Source organism: Uloborus diversus, unplaced genomic scaffold, assembly GCF_026930045.1.
Source record: "Uloborus diversus isolate 005 unplaced genomic scaffold, Udiv.v.3.1 scaffold_304, whole genome shotgun sequence".
Classification (NCBI taxonomy): Eukaryota; Metazoa; Arthropoda; class Arachnida; order Araneae; family Uloboridae; genus Uloborus; species Uloborus diversus.
Genome location: NW_026558466.1, coordinates 26,675 through 51,318, shown reverse-complemented (window position 1 = coordinate 51,318; position 24,644 = coordinate 26,675). Strand labels below are relative to the sequence as shown.

At 31.6% G+C, this 24,644-nt stretch overlaps 2 protein-coding genes across 2 annotated transcripts in view; one reads left to right on the top strand and one right to left on the bottom strand.

Annotated features, from left to right (window-relative positions):
* Positions 1-460: 460 nt before the first annotated feature.
* LOC129233272 (inositol monophosphatase 3-like) lies at positions 461-8,184 on the bottom strand. Its single transcript, XM_054867322.1, has 5 exons — positions 7,790-8,184; positions 7,292-7,451; positions 3,840-3,935; positions 3,072-3,248; positions 461-1,295 (listed from the first exon to the last, which is right to left on the bottom strand). The coding sequence occupies exons 1-5, from the start codon at positions 8,114-8,116 to the stop codon at positions 1,051-1,053; spliced, it is 1,005 nt and encodes a 334-aa protein (XP_054723297.1). The 5' UTR covers positions 8,117-8,184; the 3' UTR covers positions 461-1,050.
* Positions 8,185-8,462: 278 nt separating this feature from the next.
* Positions 8,463-24,644, top strand: part of LOC129233271 (ubiquitin-conjugating enzyme E2 W-like) — a 38,291-nt gene continuing 22,109 nt past the window's right edge. Inside the window, exons 1-2 of the mRNA XM_054867321.1 lie at positions 8,463-8,659; positions 17,291-17,382. Of these exons, the coding sequence (XP_054723296.1) occupies positions 8,645-8,659; positions 17,291-17,382 (107 nt within the window). The 5' untranslated portion in view covers positions 8,463-8,644. The remainder of the gene's footprint in view (positions 8,660-17,290; positions 17,383-24,644) is intronic.

The window sequence follows — 24,644 nt, the reverse complement described above, 5'->3', positions numbered from 1 at the left end:
TTGCTTCCTGCTTGAAAAGTCGGCAACGTAATAGCTTACCAAATGCTTCAACAAGCTTTCAAGAACAATGCTATGATCCTTACACAAGTTTTTGAGTGGCTTGGATGCTTTAAACGTATTCGCCAGACCTAGCCCCCTGTGATCTTTTTCTGTTCCCGAGGATGAAAAAATTCTTAAAGTGAAGCGTTTTGATGAGGTAGAGGCTGTGAAAACTGCTTTGCAAAGGGCTCTGGACATGATCAAAGTTGGAGAGTTCCAGGGGAGCTTCTGTAGTGGAAAAAAAGAATTAACAAGTGTATTGCATCTAAGGGTGAACACTTTGAAGGAGACAAAAGAAATTTTGTAAATAAACTAATATATAAATGTTTTAGAACAAAAATACGGTTATTTTTGGGTCCCCCCTCGTATTCCATAAAAAGTTTTACAGCTCAATGAGTAAAATTGATTGCATAACAGCAATTTAAAATAAACGGGTTGTAGGATACTAATTATTACCACATACTAAAAAATTATCCATTTGAGTGCAGTCCCCCAGAGATCTGGTGGACCAAAAAATCCTCTAAAGTAATGATTTTCAATACTTCATAAATCAGTCAATTTTAGTCATAGAAGAGTCAAACTTTTTTTCTTCAAGACATTATTAGGGAGATGATATTTTAAAAATCTAGTTGATAAGACCGAAGGAGTGTATAAAAATTTAGTTTTTTTAAAACCTTTTATAAAAGCATATTAATTGAGTTACAAGTTACAAGTAACACCTTGTATTTTTGTCTTGATAAAATTGATTTTGTCTATCTTACAGTTAATTGGAATGAGGTTGAATTCAACCACTTGTTATCGCTAGCTGATGTTGCTGCTAAGTTCTGAATTTTTAGTCAAATGAATTAAAGCATTTAAAACTTAGTACTATGCTTGTGGAACATTATTTTGCAGAATTTTACAGTAGTAAAATTCACCATACATATAAAGGATCTCTACTCATACACAAGCTTTTGCTTATGAAATGTAATATGAAAAATACTTCAAACAATGAGTTCTTATTCTGCCTTATCAACTTGAAAGACTGGATAGTTTATGCACAAAGTCATCATGATTATGTAGGGAAGCCACAAGGCCCTTTTCGTTTTTCACGTTTGTCGGATCTCCGTAGCTGATAGTTGTTCCATCCAGTGCAGTCATTTTGCCACCCAGTGCATTCAACAAAGCATTGCCAGCACATATATCCCATTTCTTTATCAGAGTTACATGGATATAGGCATCTGCTTTTCCTTCAGCTACTTGCAATGACTTAAAGCCTGTAAAACAAATAAATTGATTAAAACTAGATGGAATGTTATACATATGGATTATCCAACATAGTTTGTTTGTATGCACATGTCTTTAAAGCACAGCAAAATATTTTAAAAATTCTTTCACCCTCTCCCTTAGGGAAAAAAAACTTTGTTTTGAAATGTAACATTAAAGTTATGATGCTTAGTTTTTTACTTGCTTATTTTCTCATAGTAAATACACTATTCGTCATGTCATTGCATCATAAGGTTCACATGCTTTTAAAAACCATGAAAACTGCTTGAAATAAAAAGTTATATTTTCAACTGCTTGAAAACCAGACCAGTCATTTGGGAGGAACAGGGAGGGAGGGGTCAGTTGACCCACCTTTGATTAGAAATATAATGAAATTCGGAATTTTTGTGCATATTTTGTAATTTTTCTCTTATAAAATGTAGTGAACAGAACCCCCCCCCCCCCTGAATAATTTTGAAATGACAGGCCTGTTGAAAACCTTGAAAAGGTGCATTAAAAAAAAACCCTGTTAAAAAGGGTTTTTTTGAGGAGTTATTCTGAAAATCAAACTTTTCCACCCCTGAAAAATCCAAAAACTATTGGGAAACTTTTTTTTTTTGCATTAAATTTAATGCATTGAAAGAATTGACTTATTTAAGACTTCCAATTAACTGAATTTTCAATTAATTACTCAAATAATAAAAATCTTATTTACTCAACATCAAGTTGGTGCTTCTTTGAAAACTGCATTTAGTGGAAGAGATTTTAATCCTTTTGCATCTTATAAATGTTTAAACTATTTAAAAAGTTGAAGGCTACATAAACATATTGTCCCCTCAGAGCAACAGTAGGATAGCTTAGTGTTATTACTGGGATTAGATGTCTTACTGTTGCTCTGAGGCGACAATATGCTACCTTGAATTTACTTATTTCATTTTTTATTTTAACCATTTATTTATTTTTTTATTTCAATTAAAAAATTGGCTAAAGCAATCAGTGCTGTTATTTGCCAACTCAGCAGTTTCAAATATTGGCATTCTTAAATTGCATGCAACTAAAAATAATGTATTAGATGCCAAACTTATGTGCCTTTTAAAGACTCAAAAATCATGGCTTGTATGAAGTGAAGAAGCATTGGAAAAAAATTTCATCTAATGTTCCCCAATAGCACTATCCTAAAAAAATTTTTGAATTAATTTTGAAATTCACTTCTGATTTTTTTTTTTAAATTAATGACTGTGCCACATTTGTCTTTTGTTTTCAAATATTCCACTTTTATTGCTATTTTAGGTGAGTGGTAATCAATCTTATGTTTACTGCTCACACTATTAAAGAGTGATTTTAAAGCTTTTATTGTGTGGTATAAAATATTTATTTAATGCTGAAACTTTTATGAACTGAAACCCATGCTCATTATTTTTTATCGTAAAAAAGTTCATGCTTTCAAATGGTCCTAACTAGTCCTTAACAAAGTTCATTTTATCCTTGAAAAGTTCTTGAATACTCCCTCGAAAAAATGTTGCATGCAAACCATGTTCTTTGGCTTTTAAAATCACTTGAATTTCATAATGTGTTCACTCTAAAGTTGGAGGGGAAAATGCAAAAAAAAAAAAAAAAAAAAATCTTATTCCATATTTTCCATGAAAAATATTTAAGTATTCACCAAAGAAAATCGCAGGAATAAAAATACTGGCTAAACTCATATTAATGTTTGATAGATTGATGAGTACACGTAGTATGCTAGCAAAAAAAAAGATTGCTTTTACAGAACATTTTTAAATACATACCTGCACCCCCAGCAGAGATTACTTCTGTCTCGGGTCCAAAAGCTGCTTTGGCTACCTCTTTTACTTTACCGGAGTGAGAACGAGACACAATAATCTTAAATGGTTTGCTCGGATCATGAGCTTGAGCAGCTGATGCTAGCTTTGGATTGGAAGTGCCACGTCCATCCCAGCCCCATACTGCAAAAATAAATGGAAATGCTGTTTCAAATAATTTATGTACTTCAAATAATTTTACAATTTTCAATAAAACTTTGTATAATAAACAAGTTGGAATAAATATTGCTCAAGAATACAAATTTTACTTGTTTTTAACACTTGCAAGAATAATTCTCACTTGATTATTAAAGCTTAATTTTCACAGATAGAAACATTTTAGTTTAGTGTTAGAAATACAATGCAGTGAAACTTAGAGAAGAGTAATTTGAAAAGAAAAGGGGGGGGGGGGGGAAATGACTGATAAAAAATGTTTCATTGCAATATTTTTTATGTGTTAAATTTATCAATCAATTCAAATGCGCTGAAAATTAAAGGGAAACATGAAATAAAACAAAAATACTATCAGCTAAATTCATTAATTTCCTAATAATAGCTTGTAGGACAAACATTTTGCCTTTTTAAAATTGGTACCCCAAACTTTATATTGAGTAGACTTTTCCATTTTTCAGGGTCCTTTTTTGTGGAAAAAAAAAACATTTTGTGAACAATCAAAAAATTAGAAACCAAGTTTTGAAATCTGTATGTTGGTTACTTTAATTATTGCAACTTTACCTGTAACATTCTGGAAAGGTTGATGTATAACTCCTATCACTGGCTTTCCCCTCACAGCAACACAAACCATAGTAGTTACATATTGCAAAAGATTTTCTAAAAATATATATTAAAAAAATTACATCAAAGTTGAACAAATATTTGTTTTGGAATTAAATTACAAACTTCTTATTAAATTTAAGAGACTTATAATAATTTAGATTTCCAATACAATTGAGCTTTTGACAATGGGAAACACTTAAAAAAATTAGCAAACTGTTAGCATGCATGCTTCTGCTGTGATTAATATCAGTTAATAGACACATTTTTGTAGATTCTTAACTGCCAGAAAAATATCAATAAATAAATCAAGGTCGGCAAAGTTTTTTGATGCATAACACATTTAACCTTGGTTATGTCAAAAATATCTCTAACTAGTACATTGTGGCTATCACGAGACTTTCTTCTATATCTTTCTTATAAGTTTGATCCCTCCCTATGCTTGACGAGGAAGCAATATTCCCAACAAAAATGAGATTACACACGCCAAAACTTGCCGACCATCGGAATTCTCGATTTATCTCAAAAGCAAAGCAAAGAATGAAAATTGAAAAAAGCCTTGCTTAAAATACTTACAAACATTTATTTGTTAACAAACACAAGATGGCAACAGTTAAAAAGTTTAAATCGTCTCGATTTTCTGGTCATTTTCCAACAATTAAAATCACGCGAAATACGCAGACAACAGTCTATTACGATTTATCTTTCTTATTGTTGTGATTATAAAGCTATTTTTATTCACACAAAAAACAAATAAATAAATCAGCCCTCCATAGAGCGATTAGCGCCAAAATTGAACCAACGCCTATTTATATATTGATTCACATTTATTCCAAATTTCATCCAGGACGTAGCATTACTTCTTGAGATATGGCACTCACAATGGAAAAGAAAGAACATTCGATTGCGCTACCCCCTTTTCTGCTGTTGACGTCAAAAGAGAATCAGCTCTTATACCCTCTAAGAGTTACTTGTCGATAAATTTTTGTTTGATTTCAATCATTATTTCTTGAGATACAGCAGTCACAATTTACGACAAAAACGTTCTATAGCTCAACTCCCATTCCAGCTATTGACACACCAAAATTGAATCAGCACCTGTACCTGTTAGGGGTAACATATGGACCAAATTTTGTTGATTCCGCCAGTTACTTTTTGGGGAATAGCAGGCACACATAACTCAAGAAACATCCTATTGCTCCATTCCCCTTGGAGGAATTCACGCCAAAAACCTGTGGGCACAAGTTCACATAGGGGCACATATGTGTACCAAATTTTGTTCGATTTCATGTGGCAGTTTTTGCTGTAGAGTGGCCACAAAAAACTGGTCACACACATATGTGACACACAGACAGACATTTTCCAAAAATGGTCGAAATGGACTCAGCACACCTCTAAACGTTCAAATTCGAAAATTTGCATGAATCCAATACTTTTTTCTATACATTAGATAGACTGGAAAACGTTTAACACGAAGCTGAAAGGATCGAAAAAATTTTTTCATGTTAAATGAATTTCGTGTTAAAAGATTTATGTTTAAGTGCGCAGTATACAGTCCGGATCGCTATACCAGTTCGGGTTAACCAATTTTTCATGTTAAGCATTTTTGTGTTAAACGTATTTCACTTTAGAAGAAAGTAAAAATGCTAAAAACTATACTTTTAAAAATGTCGTCAAAGCGTAACCAGTATTATAGAAATCTGAAGTAATGCGTTAATGAGATGGTTAAAATAGGTCATTCTACATAAAATCAGTAACTTTTCGAAAAAATTTCATTCTACACCACAACTGATTTTGATGAAATTTGGTACGCAATCAGACCTCCACCCAGGCTTGGGCGGAAGGCCGCCACACTCAACTTTCCCTTTGATTCTTAGAATGCGCCCAATTTGCCATTTTATTGCCAAACTGGCGCCCTGATTGCCTTTTTGTTCATGAACTGGCACACTTTTGATTTAAGATTCATACTAGGAAAAGCAAGGGAGCCAGTGTCCCGTCCCCTTGTTTTCCTACAATGCCTTTCTTCCAAGTGAAAATAGCGAATATCTGCCCTCTCCCCTCTCCTCCCAACTTGGATTGCCATTGAGCTGACTATGAGAAAAGCATGCCTTCCAATAACAGTTACCATAAGGGATAAAAAGTGGCCTGGGCATTGTCGAGACTAAACAATGTTCTTCCTAGGGCTTTTCACTTTGGGAATACTACTGATAAGCCACTGCTAAATTCTCAGAATCACTTCCTTACTCCTTGCCTCAGGGTTTGTATCCCTTTTTATTCAATAGTGGAGACATGTTTATACTAATTTCCAGCGAAGAATACTGGCTGTCATCCTTCCTCCTTATCGCTTCATGACAAGGGAAGTGTTTCTTTGTCCAAATAGCATATGATTTAAGATAATTCTAACTCTACCCTTCCAGTCAGTTAACGTTAAATTAGCCCTGCATTTTATGATCTTTCATTCAAATTCAAGTTTTGGACAGTGCTTTTACATTTTGAATTAGAATTAAGCAGGTGCACTGGAGTGCCAAAAATCCACCGACCTATAACCTGCCAACTTCTGAAATCCGCGTCATTTTGTTTCCTTTTTTTTGCCCAGCGAATTTATATTTTATTTTATTTCAGTCTTTTTAAAATCTAAATCACAATTATTTGCTGAAACAGTTGTTTTTGCACATAATTCGTGAATAATACGTTCTTTTTTTATTACTATGCTTTATATGCAAGCCAAGCATTTTTTGCTCCGAAAAATATGTTTGTATTTTTGCTCTTCAATATACTTCATGTTTGTACTACTGATTGCCGATTTTCTACAAAAATGCTCCAACTCAAGATAGAATTTTGCACAAATTCTACAGATTTCTTTAAGTTCAAAGTAAATTTGAGGTTTCTGCAGATGACTTATTGAATTCAACATTTTCGCAAACTTTTGCCGAATTATTATAATTTCTGAGAATTTAGATTTTTTTTTCTAATTTAAAGATATCTGCAGAATTTGTGCTCCACTGTCTGCCTTGAGTTGGAAGATATTTGCAGAAAATCTGCAGAATTTTTGCAAACATGTCAGAAATCTGAGTTTTCCTATCACATTTGAACAGAATTGTACTGCAGCTCAGGCATCTGTTCTGTGACGTATGTCGCAAATTAAGTAGTATTCTGCTTTGGGGCCAAAAGCATCCTTATGAACCTATGGGGAATGGCACCTTACCATGCCACCCTGTTCCACTGATAATAGGGAGTTATTGTACTTCTTTCAAATAAAAGCAATTTTTTCATATTGGCTTACTTTTTACTCTACATAGAATTCTTACATCAAGTTATCATACATTCTTACACAAAATCAGTTGAAGGTTATGAATCCTAGTGCACTTAGTGCATCGATACCTTTTTACATGATTCACAGCATTTTTTCTAACCTGTGTATTCTTGTGTAGCATCAAGAGGGTCAATCCACACTACAATGTCTTTTGTTGGCACAAGGACATCACCAGGAAATTTATCGACAGCACCCCACACAGAAACTGGCGGCCCAATATCATGGGGCTCAATTTTATCATCATGCTCTTCAGAAATGATCTAGGAAATATTCAGAATTTTAGACATGTTTCCAAAAAAAAGTTTATTGTCGTTATTGACAAGATCAAAGGTTGAATGGTCATTTTCAACTATTTTAGAGCAAAAGTACAGCAACAAAATCTATCCAATTAGCAGAAGCTCCTGCTTCCAGAAACATTGACACACATTTTGATTTGCTCCTAAACATCACACCTTTTATTAATTCTAAACAAAATTAACATTAAATCATGCAAGCTCATATGAACAGCTTTCAATTCATTGAGAATAAATTTAGCTGAAAATGCTTATGTAGTAAATTATGCATATTTAATATGGCCATTTATAGAACTGAAGTTTACCTTCAAGTTCGGAAATGCTTTTTTCAAACTGTATAGCATAGTTTTGTGCGACAGTATATCTCCATACGTCAATGGATCATTCGCTCCTTCTTTAGTTTTCCCTTTACTACTCTGTTTCAAATCAGAGCTTTGACGAACTTCTCGAACTTTTAAGCCCCCAAGCTCGGCAGCATCTACGCTAACTGCAAGTAAATGCTTTAAACTGATTAAAGTTGTATCATTTGATTTATCATTCCAGTTTGAGGCATAAATATAAATAAGAAACAAAAAGCAACCACATAAAACTACCATCCCAAGGGGATTTATTCTTATGAATGGCAAATTCATTTTTGGAAATACAGATCGCGATTTTCTTTAATTAATAATTTTTCCTATAAAGCCGACGAAATTTTCATATTTATTTGTAAACTTTGCGTATAGAGCTGAGTTGAAATGCCAAGCGTTTGCCTCATGTTATTATTTAAATGCACGATAAGGCATGTCTAAAAACAGTTGACTGTCGGATTACTTATAACCTGAACGAAAAATAAGAAAGCATTTTTGAAAATGTGATCATTTGTTTCATTTATATTGTTAAATTTAGAATTTCTCAGAGCCAGCTAACTATTTTGATCATGCACTCTTGAGTTTAAAAATTACCTGGCAACAGATGTTTAAGAATGTTTATTATTGCTGGACTGGAGATTATATTTGGAGAGTTTGTAATGTTGTGGAGCCAATCTATCAAAATTTCGTGACTAAATTATTGAAATGTCTAATATTATGGTTTGTCTCGTTTCTCTAAACACTTCAAGTTTTTTTAGTAGTAATTGGATTCATCAATTTTAAGAATCTTAAGATTTTACTTAAGAAAAGATGGCGTCTATGCAAGTAAGAACAAAATAAATATTTCGAATATTATTCTTGTAACTTTTAATTTGATTATTAATTTTACTACGATTGGAAATGTATTAACAACTGATTGTCTGAAACTGAAGTGTTAATTCTGAAAATAAATTTTTTCACATTATGTAATGTTTAACAATCTTGGTTTTTTAAAAATGATTTCGTAGTTGATAAAAATTTTTAGTGATTAAAAATTATTTGCATTTCGTTTTGAATTTCTCTTATGACCAAATTCCACTGTAATAATTCTACTAAATAAAAAGATCTTTTACGTTGTCGCTCTTGACATGTCATGTAGCCAGTTAATTTGCAAAACAAACAGAAAAACTCTTCAAGCCTTTTCCCAAAACATCGAAACTTTTGACTACAAGCGTTTGCAGCTGTGTTTTCGCTTTTTGAACTGATGAGCTCCTTGAATAGTTCTATTCAAAAATTAGAAAGAAAAAAAATAAAGACTGAAAATAATATCTATTCTTACTAAATATTTTTTGTAAGCAAAGAAATTCATTAGTTTTTTTAATCTTAGTCTTTCTAATTTAGACAGATCTCATGGATGCTTTTTCCATAATTTTTCTTTTATCGGCACTTCCGCCCCTCCCCCCACGCAAAAAAGAAAAACTCTTGAGATCTATGGGCCACATATTAATGCAAAGGTATAAAATCTGCTCCAACTGCTCCGATTTTGAAATCCTGCTACAGTCTGCTCTCAAAGCGATGAAATTTGCCAATTTTGTGCCAAGAATAGAAGTGTGAAAGTTTCGATTTCGAAAACTCACCAAAGTCCCCCGTACATGCCAAAGGTCTGCTTTCAAAATGCAGATTTTGCATGATGGCCTGTGGCCAGAAATAAAAATTTAATGTTTCATTTTTTAAATCTTGCCGAAAGCAAAAACATAAAGGTTATTACTTTTGCCTAATTGCATATTTTTTAATGTGACGGTTGATGACTCTCTTGGAAATTTACCTTCTCCTGGGTCTGGCGTTATGGTTTGTGGATGAAAACAAGATCTACAGCACCAAAAGATGTCAAAAAGTGTGTCTATTTTGTTCGGAAATATTAATTAATCTAACATTAATTCAAGATCTATTTAATGCTATAACGTCAGCTTTTTAGGGGCAGTTCTCAAAAGGTGGGAGCAAACACAGACCTCAACTTTGAAGCTTCAACACCAAATAACTTTCATTTTAATTAACTCAAAAATTTTTCAGTTAAATTATAATACTGTATAGAGACAAGAATTGACATAAATTATGGAAAAATTGCTCTTCAAATGCCCTTAAAAAAATATTTTCTTTGCTAAAAGGCACAATTTTGGACATACCAAAACGTTAACTGAGCAAATGTACCATTAAAAAAAATTTTTTTTTCATTATTTCCATACGTTTCAAAAAAAAAAAAATTAAAGGTATGAATCTTACACTGAATAATTTTTTGTTAATATTTTACACAAATAACAAAAGTAAAGACAGATTATTTACTTTGTAAACGATTTTAGAAAAAAGTAAGTTTGAAATTTGATGTATGTCCAAAAGTTACGGTCTTTACAATGCTATTATTTGAGAACTAAGTATATGATGTTTTCGTTTTAAAGGTATTTATCGATCCTGAGAATCAATTTTTAATTGTTTAAAAGTGTTTTCATAAGCTTTTATGCAGTATCTTAGAAGATAAATAATTTTTCTTAAACATACATGTGAGATATCCAAATGGCGTTACGATGTTTACGCCGATAAATCTGTCCGTTTATTCATAATTTTTGATCATCCACTGTCTTCTAACCTCAATGAAAAAGGTTATTATAATGTTATCTTCTTTAATCCATTGGTATTTTGCATAATTAATACGTTACACATTGAACAATACATAAATTACAGTAGAAACATGGCTCGTTATGATCGAACGAAAGCCATTTTGCGCTAAAATCGCCAAGCAAACTCCGTTGGTGACAATACAGTGTACGATAAGCTAAAGGTTACCAGAGAGGAATTCCAGTTTGACAAATGTAGTTTCTCGTCAGCTGCACCAGTTTTGGCGACTTTATCACCTGCGCTAGCAATTTTTTTCCCCCGCTTTTATTATTTTAGAATTTTTTTTCTCTTTTTTTTCAAAACATAATTTAACGATCTCCAAATAGAAATACGGATTTTTTTTTTAAATAATTTTTTTTAGACATCGTTTTAATTTTTATGAGATTTAAAAAAATATTCATTAATAAAACTGATGTCACTTTTTACATTTGTATTATTTTTAATTTGAAGCTTTTTTTTACCTTTCATCAACTTTTTCAAAATCATTCCAAAACTTATATTTAACTTTATTTATCATTATATGTAAAGAGCAGTATGTATAGCCATTCAAGTACTTGATTAATATCCTCTTTATTAATTAAATTGCAAAATTCAAAAAGTAGTAAATAAAATTTTCATTGGAAAAGTTAAAAATCAGATTAACAATTGTCAAAAATGGTGAAACTTACATTAAGATGATGTCCAAAATCCGTTACCTACAGGACAACAATGTCCAAAATCTGTTACCTACAGACTGCTGATTTAATTTGCTAATTAACAATTTTTACAAATACCTGCTGTCTTTTCATGTTCATATATTGTGTTCTAGGTATGCATACTATAGAATAAAAGCAAAATTGATGTCAAATTTGAAAATTTTTGAAATTGCTCAAAGTTAACTTTTTTGTTCCCACCTTTTGAGAACTGCCCTTAGCTAATTTTCCAAGAAAAAAAATCATTCTTCAGTGACAGACCAAAATGTTATAAAGAGTGTAAAATAAATTACTTGAAATCAATAACAATATTGCTGATACTGGAACATGTTCACTTCGTAAAGTGCATAATGTCTTTGGCTATACTGTTGACACTTTTGATGCTGGTTTTGATTTGTTTTTTATCGAATTATATTATCTCTTCAAAAGGTTGCCTCAACATGTTTTACAACGGCATGAACCTAGTCATTGGTTAACCCTTCATACTTGAAGTGATTTGTTGAACAGTATGAGACCATAAAAGCTCTCTTTAAAAAATGTATAAATTTAAAAGGCAAAAGCTCCAAATTAAAAAGGATAACGTGTTAATTGAAGAACAAAACCATTTTTGCAAAAGTCTTATTCATAATAACTGTAGCAGAGCTGTTCACAAGTTTTCTCTTTTTTCAGAGATAAACCGCTTGCTCATATTTTATACAATGAGTTAATCACATTAACAAAGAAGTTAATAGGACGTTCTTTGTAGCTAGATGTTTATGTTCGCAAAAAGGGTTCTCTGAATTTTAATGATAGTGTTTTGTGGCTAAAAAATCCTGAAATTTGCCTTAACACTCACGAGGAACTTAAAATTGCCCTCAACAACATAACACTTTTTATAAAGCACCGAAATCGTTATATATTGCATGCACAAAAAGGCTTTCGTACATCATTGCCACTTGATAATATTTTTCTAGAAAAATTTAAATGTTTGCATCCCATATACCGTTTAGAACCCTCTTCTGTAAAAATTATTAGAGCTCACTGTGCAAAGTTCCAAATGTTGTGGAACCCAGTGAAGTCTTACATTTATGGGGTGTTATTTCAAACTCAAGATCTTGATTTCAGTTATATTAATGATAATAGTTATGTAGCAACATTTGATAGAGAAGACAAGCGTTCTGCAGCAGGATTTCCGCTACGGTTGCGTTTTTCGCAAAAAGTGAGAACACTATCTCAATTGCAAAAATAAAGCAAAGCATTTTCGCTTTTTTGTTCAGACAAAAATTAATGAATTAAAAAAAAGAAAATGTTTGATCCAAGAGGAGAAGCAGCATGGCGATAGTCAAGCCGAGATTTTAAAATTACTATTAAGTTCAGCAATACTTAGTCTTCCGGCATAATGAAAACTGCATTATTAAGAGGAGGAAAGCAACATTCTAAAGACCAAACATGTAGTTTCTTTTTTTATTTTACATTAAAAAAAATAACTGCTTCTACTTATTTCTTTAAAGATGTCATAGTTGAAATTATAATTTTATTTTCTACTGGAGATGAAACACACTGCAGAAAGATATGAGAATAATATAACATTTTAGCATTTTGCTAAAATTTCCCCCCCAAATTTAGCTTTTATGCTAAAGAACTTTTGAACCCAGCTTAAACCTTGTTCTGCAGGGGAAAGTTCATCTTATACGGGACTAGATCATTACGGGCACAAAATTTTTACTATAAAGGATGCATTTGGGAATCCTAAATTTACAATTTTAAGTAACTTGTTAAAACATTACTTTCAATGCTCATGGCAAATGCAGATTATGAATGGAGGTTTTGCGTTCACAAAAACATATTAGAAAATCACTCCTTTTTTAAGTACGGAAAGCATCAGTCGGTTGCACCAAATGAAGTCTCACTTTAAAAGAATTGGTGGGAATGAAAATTTAAAGGTAAGAGATAAAATTTTTGAGTAAAATAAAAGCTGCTGGTATGAAATATGAAGAAAGGGAGCATAATGCTCATTTGAATGAACACTTGATGTATAATGTAAACATCAAGTGCAGGGACCTTGGACCTTTGTTGTGCCTTTTTCATTGATTAAAAAGAAAAAAGCTACATACTTAACATACAAAAATTAGATAGCCTACCAGTTCCAGTTACATTGCCAGTAGTGAACAAGGCTCTTGTGTGTGCAGGGTTGTTCTGCTTTTCATTCTGTTAAATATCATCGGAGATACATCTTATTTTTCAGTAAATTAAAAGCTTTAAATCTAAAATGTAGAACCTAGCAATAATAAATTTAATTCTTTTGATTTAAGGAAAATTTTTCTCTCAAAAGATATTCATGGGAGCTACAGGGTTTGAACTATTTCTTTCAGCCCAAGAATCTTTCAGAAGCCATGCTGCACTGAATTTTCCTGTGAAATCTGAGAAATAGCATTTCTGAAACTTGAAATTTGTTTTAAAACAAATCAATTGTGTGTGAATTTTTGTGATTTTTTTTCTTGAACTCTTTTTTTTTTTACAAGAACAGGCAAGTATTGCGATCCCTTCACTCTCATTATAGACGAGTTCGATTGTAGTATGTTTAGTAGTTATTATAAAACCTGTATGTGCAGTAAATTTTTAACATGTTTTGTCATGTGGCAGTTCCATTGCAAATTAATGTGTTAAAAAATATTAAAATGGTATAAATTTTTGAGTTTCAAACAGAGATGGGACTAGTCCAGAAAATCCTGAAATTTTGGGAGGTAAAAAGGTCCAGATCTGAGTAATCGCAGACCCCACCGTACGGGGCTCAAGTCCTTATGGGGCACATAGGCCCAAGAAATTGAAAAAAAAAAAAAAAAAAACTAACACTAAGCCTTGTAACATTGCAAATATACACTGCTTTCAGTTGTGGATACCCTACAGATTGTGTTTCAGAGGGGCCCAAAACTTATACATCCAGGCTGGAGGAAAACCAACTTTTCCCCCAAAAGTATTGATTTACAATTTGGAAGTATAAAATAATGAGTTTAAAAATTAACAATAAAATGTCATTAAAGGGAATACTAATACAGTAAGAGTCTCGAAAATCCGAGGTAATTGGTGGTCATGCCACCTCGGATTATTGAAAACTTCGATTATTCGTAAAATTCTTCCAGATTGAAACTACTATTTTTGGGTGGGATAAGAAAAGCACCATTTATTTCCTTGCACAAAGAAAAGGAAGTATTGTCTCTCACAAAAAAATTACCACTGAAATTTCAACATAAATTTCGCTTTTTAATTACCTCAGAACGGATTTTGCCTTTTTTCCCCCCACGTTATTTGCATATTTGTGTGTGCAAATTTGTAGGCAACCAAACATGCATTTTGACAATGCCCAAATCCATTTTGATGATTTTTGTCGTTACGTCTGTATCTATGTACTTACAAGCATATGTAACTCGCATAATACAAAACACAGTTCATTGTGTTGTTGTATTGCTGATTCCCTTGTTTCAGGTCCCTAGACCAAGTCCAAGAATATCATGTCACGCTAAAAAATCAGAAATACCCCATACGCTCATATAACAGTTGCTCTACGGAGGCACTGATGCAAGAGATCATATGAGAGGGAGAGGCAATAGCCAAGCTAGAGCAAATAGAAAAGCCCCTTGTGGAATCGTTAAAGACCAGACTTCTCTAGTTTTAAAAGTCTCAGAGGTTCATTTCATGTTCATTAACAAAGTGAAATCAACTTCCTGGGTTTGGTTTTGTCCCATTGAACAGTTAGTTGTAGAAGGTGCCTATACGACTTGTGCAGTGTCAAAGAAGCTACGACTTGTGCACCTTCTTTTTTGACTCCAATCAATTATTCCATGTTAAAACGTTCTTTGTGGCACATTAATGTACATTTTACATATCAAATTATTTTCTCCAAGGCATCTCTTTATTCATATTTTGTAGTAGCTGAAATATTACATGTCACTTAGGAAGTATTGTTGATACCAACCACTCAATGCATTTTGTATTATTTGCTGTATGTAGTTAAATGAGTTTAACAGTTGTCCAGGGTTCGCGTTTACGCGCTATAGCGGGTTTTTTACGCAAATTCGCGGGAAAGGGACGCAACTTCCGCGAAAAATCGGGTCCCAGGGACCCAGAAAACCCAAAAAATAAGAACCAGAAAAAAAAAATGGGAGAAAATGCTAAAGATCTAATTAGGAAATGCTTTTAAGCTTCAAAATGACCAGGAGAATCAACATAAAGGGACTAAAATGACCCTATCTGTTTATCAGCTATTCAAACACACCCCAATTGTGGACCAGTCAATGGAATTTTAGTGATAAGACTGGAGCTTACAGTGACCTCCTGGGCAGAGCTCAGGGAGCAAGTTCACAAATAGCCCATTGTACTGTATTCTAAGAATAAGCTTTCCCTCAACTTTTGTCTTGAGGAAATTCCTAAAAACAGAAATGAAGACTAAAAATGAGAGAGGTTTTCAATGCAATCTTCAGGATTAATTCAAGACAATTGTACAGTAAAAATATTGCAATTTGGTATTCATGTAACCAGAATTACTTTTGAAAATCATCATTTTGCATCCTCAATAAAAAGAGGGGAGAAAAAAAAATGGCGAATATTTTCCAGATCGTGCTAAACACAAAGAGTTCGGAACTTTACATTTTTCTTGTTAAATTGCTTATGAATACTTGAATTTTATACAAAAGCAATTTAACCTTGTTCTTTTTCTAATAATTCATCTCTTTCTGATGGATTATTTTTATTTGGACTTGCAAAAGTCGGGTATTAATCGATCGCGCCATTTTCAAAATGGCGCGATTTTAAAAATAGAACAAAAATCAAAACAGATATTTTGAACAAGTCAAAATAAAGTCAAATATACTGATTTAAGATTGCAAATGAGCAATTTTCACACTCATATGAGAAAATGTTTCGTTTTTGCGATCGCGATTTTTGCGTTGGGTTTATTCGCTTGCGATTTATTATTATTATTATGTAATTGCCAATGATAATTGGGAAGGGGGGGGGGGTCTGTTTGCTTTTTTCACTAAGAAAAATTTCCAGGAAAACAAAAGTTAAGGGAGTGCTTTTTGCTTGATCAATCAGAGGCACTTGTTTTATATTTTATGGTAAAACCTATTTTTAAAGTAAATTTTGAGTTAATCTCATTGTAACTGACCAAATAGTTTCTCACATAACTGAGTCTTGCAAGTGTATTATTTGAAAATAATTTTACAATGATAAAATCACAAAAGAATTAGGGCAAAAATAACGAATTTATTTTATTTCATGCCTTCCCTCCCCCCCCCCCCAAGTATAAATATTTTTATATTATTCATTTACGCACTAAGATTTTCTGTTTAAAATTTAAGGGACTCATTTTTTCCACCAAAGGACCCAAATCTATTTCATTAATGGGTCCCTGGGACCCATGTTACGGATAGTTGAGCGCGAACACTGGAAAGATTTCTATTTTCAGACTTGAATGAAAAATCACTTTTTTGGAACTAAAAAATGTAACTTAACACATTAAGTAAGCACTTCAAATTAAGCAGAACCTCGAACTTTCGTGGTTCAGATTTTCGAGACTTTACTTGCACCAAATCTGTTACAGTTCAGTTCTGTTTTGATTGCCATATAGTAGTTTTTCAAGAAGAAAGAGATACTGGTATTTTTTGACAACATTGTTTAACAAACTTTTTAATGATTTCCCAATTAAATTCAGCCTGCTTTCTGCAGATGGTCTTTTCTTTTGCTGTGTTTTGTTTTGTTTGCATGATTTTCTATAGCTGTAGGGCCATTTTACAAGATTTTGTCTAATTGTAGAGTTTGCAACATGACACCTTTTTTGCCACAACTATTTAATTAACTGTTTGATTAGCACATTGTTTTATTTTGAATTTCTGCATTCGTAGGACTAACAGCTCAAAATAAAATTTTGTGCTATTCAAACAGTAAATTGAATAATTATGGCAAAAAATGTGTCTTGTTGCAAACTCTATATTTGGAATCAAGTACTATGAATGACCTTGTAATGTTGTTGTTACTATGTTTTTAGAATGACTAAAATTTTTTGTTCTGAATGAATCTCTTCATTTATTTCATTGCATTATTTTTCATATTACTAAAGTTTTTTTCACTTTCATTACAGAAAAGGCTTCAAAAGGAATTGTTAGCAATACAAAAGGAACCACCTCCAGGCGTCAGAGTAAATCCCGATAATATAGGATCAAATTTGACGCAGTATGTTTGACTATTTTTCTTCCATAGAAAAATGTTTAAATTGCAAACTTGATTGCAGTTGCAAAAATTGACTGTAATTATTATTCTCAATTCTATTAAGGCAGTTTCTCTAACTTTTAGTTGTTAGATTCTAGTTTATAGCTTTTATGATAAGAGGAGGGGGAGGTTGAGTTAGATCTACTTAATAAAAAGGCATTTTCATGGAGTTATTTGTTTATACAGAGCATATATTATGTGTGGAATTTGGAAAAAAAAAAAAAACATCAACTGAATTAGAATAAAAAGAAATTTCAGCAAAAGTAAATTAATTACCAAATTTCAGGTTTTAAGCTTTTATAGACTTAACTAGTTTTTACCCGCGGCTTCGCTCACGTTGATGTAGTTTTTTTTTTTCAATTGATTCAAGTTAATGGTTATTACAGGCAGAGTTCAAATAGTTACCAAAAAATTTTTTGTCTCTAGTTTCGCCGACATTTCAAATTACCTGCCCCCTTAAATGTATCAAAAGGTATGATTAAAACTGAAAATCAGGGGGAAGGGGAGTAAATGAAATGTCGGGAAAACTGGGAAGACACCTCAAAATTACAAAAAATATGATGATTATAAAATGATGCTACCTGAAATGTTACCAATAAATAGTAAAAATTTGGCAATTGTTTGAAATTGTGTGCAAAGACAAATTAATGGAAGTTTTTGTGCTGTTTATGGATTTTCTTAATTTAGTTGGCGAATTATTTTACGTGTTAACAAATTAAAAGAAAGAAATACTAAAGAAATGGCGATATTTGGTTACATGGTGAAAATTGAGAAACAGTATTGCATAGTTTTTAGCTTCCAAAACAGCGACAGTTGAAAAAAATGCCTTATTCCCTAGCTATTGAAATGATTCCACAAAAAAACGTTATGCTAGATTTCCGCTGATCGATTAAATACCCAGTCAACACAAATAAAAAAACCCATTAATTGCCTCAAAGTTGCATTAAAATGGAAAATAATCAGCCAAATCCATGTATTATTTGCCAATCTTGTGCAAAAATCTTACTTCAAGATTTGACTTGAGAAAAGCCTTGAACAGTCACGAAAAGCAAAGATAGTCAACAATACAACAATAGTCGCTATCAACAGGGAGTTGAGATGATACACTAAATATTGTATTGAGTTGAGGAAAGCCTTCAAACATGGAACTAAAAAGCTTATAACTCGTTTTTTACTCTACTTAGAAATTTCGAACAGGTGCCATCTTCAGCAGAAAAATCAGAGCTTTCGATGGACATATAATGTTAATATGTGCAAGTATTTTTTCATCCCCATATTAGAGAATTTATACGAAAATTGTGTTTTATTGCCCCCCCTAAGGAGGTTTTGCCCCCCATAACTGGACGAAAACTACCCTATGTGTTATTCTGATGCATAAGCTATATTATTGTAAAGTTTCATCAAAATCCATTCAGTAGTTTTTGCGTGAAAGAGTAACAAACATCCATACATCCATCCATCCATACATCCATACAGACAAACTTTCGCATATATAATAGTAGTAAGATATGTAATGTGATTAATACTATACTCTAATTATTAAAAGGTGGGAACAAAAAAAACTTACTTTTAGCAGTTTTAAAAACCCCAAAGCAGAATACTTTGCAATGTCCTGCAATGTAAAATCATTTGACCAGTATTGTTCTGCAAGATAAATTCATACATGAAAAACTTACCTTCAGGACATGGTCAAATATAACAGTTATCACAAAATGTAATGGTATACAGAAAAACATAAGTCTTTTTCAAAACCATGGTTCTAAAATCAGAACCGTTTTATACTGGAGTATGAAAGCAGTGTGGCGACAGATCAGGGAAAAGTCAGGGAACTTAATTAATCAGGGAAAAGTCAGGGAAATATCAGGGAACTTTGAAAAAATAACAAAAAATCAGGGAAAATAGATTTTATGAAGAAAAAAAAATTCTTTTTTGCTTTACAAAATTAAGTACTCTAATTCCCCACGCATTTTCCGCCAATTATCTGTTCAAAAAAAAAAAGTAAAATTAATGAGGTACGATTATACACTGCGGCATATTTGGCATCTTTTTTCCTCAACGTCAAAGTATTGAATCTTACTTATTAACCACAGGATGAACTTCCTAAGATTGCTTCTGTGTCTGTTAGGTTGTTTATTTTACCTAGTTTGAAATTTCCTTTTACGCTTTCCATGTTACTTGAAATAAACAACCGTACAGGCAAAGAGGAAGCCTTCATTAATACCTTAGCTCCTTTGCCTTTATTCCATTGTCTCGAAGTAATTAGCGTACTGTAATCACGATTTTGAGAAGAAATCTTTGGTTTTTGAATTAATACTATAAAAGCTTAAAAGTTATTACTTCTTCGCATTTTCAATTTAATTGCCAAAATTGAACTTTCAATAAAATAAACTTTGTTTTTTGCCGTTATACTATTTGTTGTCACCGCAGATTATAAAGGTTTTCTTTTCTTCAGACTTAAGTAATTCTTTAATTTTATAACCAACTACTTGTATTCTTCTTTTATATATTTTGAAATTAACTAATTTCTTTTTTTCTTTTTTTTCCTTGCATTTCAAAGTTGTTTGTTACAAAAGCAATCTAAGATTTTGTTTCGTTGCATACTGAAATCATTTGAAATAGAGTTCACTTGTGTACTTAAGTAAATATATTTATGTTTTTTTAATTGTTAAAATGCTGTATTCATTCATTAAAACCTATGTTCTTGATTAGAGAAAAGCTCCCTATGAATGGATGTCAAATGGTTTCATCTGTTTTGCATAAATATGTCAATTAGTTATATAAGAATAATTACATTACTTCTGTTCTTTCGCTATTACTTGTTATTCTTGTAACAATTATTATACTGTTTGAAAACTTAGTTCAAAATAATTTCAATTACTTTTTAGATCTATCATAAATACACATATGTTTTTAAGAGTAATTTTAATAGTTTCTTAAAATTCTTATGCTAAGTGGTTTCTGGAAGTAAAGTTTTTTTTTTTTTTAATTTTCTATAATCTTTCCATATAGAAAAATTTAATATACTGTTTTGTAGGTTCCCCCCCCCCCCCCAAAAAAAAATTGACTTGATACGTTTTTTTTCAACTATTTTATTAAAAAAGTAGCATTCTTTAAAAATATATCTTAAGTTCAGCACCTTCACACAACTTAAAATGTTTAAAATACTGCATTTTATACAAACATGCAATGGATTTCAAGTAGAGCAAAGAAAGAAAACCATTATCTTCGGTAACGTAAATCAGGGAAATTTGGTGAACTTAATCAGGGAAATCAGGGAAAAGTCAGGGAACTTTTTTTCACAGTTCCTGTCGCCACCCTGGAAAGGAACATGTTTTTTATTTGTTCAGTACTCAGTTATACTTTAGGAAAAAGCTTAAAATTAAAACTTCAGAGACACATTCTTGACAGAAAATGCAAAACCCCATGCTATATGTGTCCATTCTCAGCACCTAAAAGAACCATCTCTGTTCCAAGCGCTTTGACACTGTCCCAAGTTTCTCAATCAGGGTTCTCATTCCCCCTAAATTTCCTAAAAAAAATTTCAGCTCCTAAAATTGTACTAAAATTTTGTTGGTGTTCCTAAAAAAAATTTGAAAATTTCACTTTGGGAGAATTTAAGTGGTCTTTTCCTAGGAGGAGACATTTCACAAAATATTTTATCGCAAAACAAACTTTGCAAACTTTTCCCTAGATATTTAATCTAATGAATAGACATTTCACAAAATGTTCTGTTGAAAATTAGACCCTTCACAATATTTTGACTTTCATAACAAAATTTTTCCTCTGTACAAACGTACCATTTAATGTTTAAAACAGGTGTTTCACGACTCTACCTGAACGAAACATACAATGCCGGAAATGTTTAGCATTTTAACTTTCTTACACGCTTATTCCGATCATTTACAAATTTCTGAAGCCTTTTGCACCATCTTCTGTAAAACTCACTCATTTTAACTTACTCTTTAATTTCAATGCTTGGATATCAATTATTTTATTCTTACCATTAGTCTGAACCTTGCTTAGTTTTCTTTGGTCTGTAGAGGACTTGTAAACTCATCAGTTTCTCAAGTTAGTTTAAAAATGTCAATCCTGTTGCATTTGAATTGATTCAAACCATTAACATTCTTAAATGTTAGCATTAATTTATATCAGGTTGTATCTTTGGTTTATAAAGATGTTAAAAAATTAAATTGATCTAAAAAGTTGATTAGGGTGTTTGTAATAGCATTAGAATCCAGAAATCTGGGAATTCAGCAGGTCTAGTAAACCTGCTGGCGTATGTCCTAAAATGTTGTGAGTAGCACAAGTCAAGGATTTCTTTTCTTTATTTTCGTTGCCCATTCAAAATTTTGTTTGCTATGTCAACTATGATATTAATTGTTCCAACAGTTCTTAAAAATTTCTACTCGACAATTTTTTCACTGCCATTTGCATAATTTTTATGCTTTAAAAAATGCATATACTTTTGTTTCAACTCTTTCTTTGTGAAAGTACTATAAGGGATAAAATGTATTTTCGGTTTAGTTAGTCAGCTGTTATGTAATTCTATGGTCAGGCTACCTGTTTGTAATCAAAAAAATAATAATAATTTCCCCTAAAATTTTGCCAAAATGTTCCTGAATGTCCCCTAAAATTTTGAAAAAGTCTACTGAGAGCCCTGCTCAATGCATTAGAAGCGGTGTTATCCCTCAGAATAATAGCACATGGCCAATATGCGACCATGAGATGACTATGCAGCCAATCATTTATGGATTGGTCTTCTAGGACACTTAAAAGGCATAAAGCAGGTGCAGGCAGTCAACAATGATTTTCTGCAAACATCTTCTAACTAAAGATGTAATTTTGCAGAAATGGAATTCTTCAAATGGAAGTTAATCCAAAGTTCCGGCAAATGATGCATAAAACTCAACATTTTACACACCTTTTTTAGACGAACAAGCGTAATATGCAGGAATTTCAAATTTACTTCTATTTTGAAGAAATCTGTAGAAATTGTGCAGAATTTCTGCAAAATTACATCTTTAGTTAGAAGACTTTTGTAGATAATCTGCAGAGTTTCTGCAGAAATCTGAGTTTTTCCTTTCATATTTGAATGGAATTGCTCTGCAGTTCAAGTATCTGATCTGCAATGCACATCCCAAATTTAGTAGTTGCTTTGGGGTTCAAAAACTTTGAAATACTCGGTCAAATTTCTTTTCATTCTACAGATGTATATCTAGAAGAAAATAATTACAGATGCACCAAATACCATGTTTTGCTGAATACCAAATATTTGGTTACAATTTTTAAATGTAATATTTGAATTGTATACCAGTTTAAAATAAAAAATATTTATATATTTCGGGACATGTAAATGCTTTTCTATTTATAACATTGTAAATTTATTTTCATGAAGCATAATTATTAGTTTAAAGTAAATCATTCTCAAAGCAAAAGCAAATTAATATGGCTTATTTGGTTTATGTCTATTTGCAATTCTGCATAAATGGATAACTAGTTTCCTTCCTAATACATGATTTGATAACTGATAATCATAGTAACATTTTATGCCATAAATAAAGAATTTTGCATTCACCTTACAAACAAATACAAACCCATGTTGCTTAAAATACAATTACAATTTATTTATTCAAGGGATTTTCTGTTCTGTTCTGGCAGCTGATAGATAATAATAATCATCATCATTAAAATTAAAAATTTGAACATTGGAAAATATTTTAATTTTTTGTTTTTAAGTGCAAAAGATTATTTAACTTCGATTGCAATGATTATTATTATTATTATTTTTTGCATAATATTAAATATTTAATAATATGTAAAACTTTACATATTATTAAATATTTAATATTATGTAAAACTTTAGAAATGAAAGTACTGTAAAATTTTAGTATCCAAATGTTTTCCCTTGTTTTTGTTAGCTGCACATTTTAGCCAAAAAATTTGCAGTTAATAATGTTAAATAGCAATAAACTGACTCTTTATATTTATTACTATATGTTTTTATTACTCTCATGACTATATTTATTACTACCATGAGATTTCATCGCATTGAAGCTGAGAGTGCCAACAAACTAATAGAGAATGTAAATTTATCTCTCTAGCAAGAGTCCGCAGGCATGATGCAGTTCAACTCGAAAATCAAAGGTAAAGCTTGGTTATTATGCAGTAAGTTACTGTCCCAGTGGCAGAACCGCCGTGACACAGCATCACAGACAAGGAAACCCTTATCGCAGGCAGCTGTCCGCAGTAAAAAAATACAAGTTGTCTGCAAAATAAAATAAAATAAAATAAAGATTGTCCGCACAGAAAAAAAAGGCGTCCCCAACAGTGGGACATTTATTTGCATGAACTGCTGATGCGGGTAGAGAATGCACACCTGATTCGCCTGCCCACTGCAGGTATAAACCAAAACAAAATAATCTTTTTCAAATTGTTTACTGAAAAAGCAAACCTGAAATCAAAATAACGCATATTTGCATATTTCGGTGGATTAAAACAAAAAGTCAGCACACTTCTATGATACAAGCCATAAATAACTAACAGTGAATAATTTTACTTGTTTGTTTTATCATATCGTTAGCAGTGGTGGTGATTATCAACATTAGTTTCTGGTGTTAAACCTTTACTCATCCTTTTTTTTTTCTACAACTCCGAATTTTCGGTGAATATGTTAGTGATATTAATAATATTCATCATGCAAATCTATTAAATAGTAATTCTAAAATTATTTTACTTTAATAAACTTTTTATTAACTGTTTTTTTAATTTTAATGCTTTCATTGTGAAAAATGCAATGTGTTTACATCCAATATGAGAATTGAATTTTTACTCTTTTTTTCAAGCTAACTTGCTCTATATGGAGGCAAATAAATTAAAAGTCTATTAAAACTATCGTTTCAAGATTTTAAAACGGAATTTCGTTTTTGTTTATGAGTCAAAAACTTAATTGCTGAATAGATAGTTTAATTTTAGTTTTGCTGCAACTGTGTCAATAGATGTTAGTGAGACGTTTATCATAGGCTTCTAAAATGCAATTCTAAAATAGTTTTTTAAAAATATTTCTTTTGTATCCGCTTTGAGAATCGAATTTTGATGTTTAGTACGCTTTGTTAAAAAGCAAACAAATAAATTATCCTTTTATTTTTATTAAAAGCAAGAAATTTAGAAGTTTTAAACAAAATTCTGAGATTTTTAAGAGTTTCAAATAGTTAAATGCTCAACCACTG

Excerpts from the sequence above, each read along its gene's own strand:
- LOC129233272 (XM_054867322.1), bottom strand. The coding sequence starts at position 8,116 with ATGAATTTGCCATTCATAAGAATAAATCCCCTTGGGATGGTAGTTTTA. Across the intron at positions 7,452-7,789 it reads AAGCATTTCCGAACTTGAAG|ATCATTTCTGAAGAGCATGA; the intron begins GTAAACTTCAGT and ends AATATTTCCTAG. Across the intron at positions 1,296-3,071 it reads AATCTCTGCTGGGGGTGCAG|GCTTTAAGTCATTGCAAGTA; the intron begins GTATGTATTTAA and ends TTTGTTTTACAG.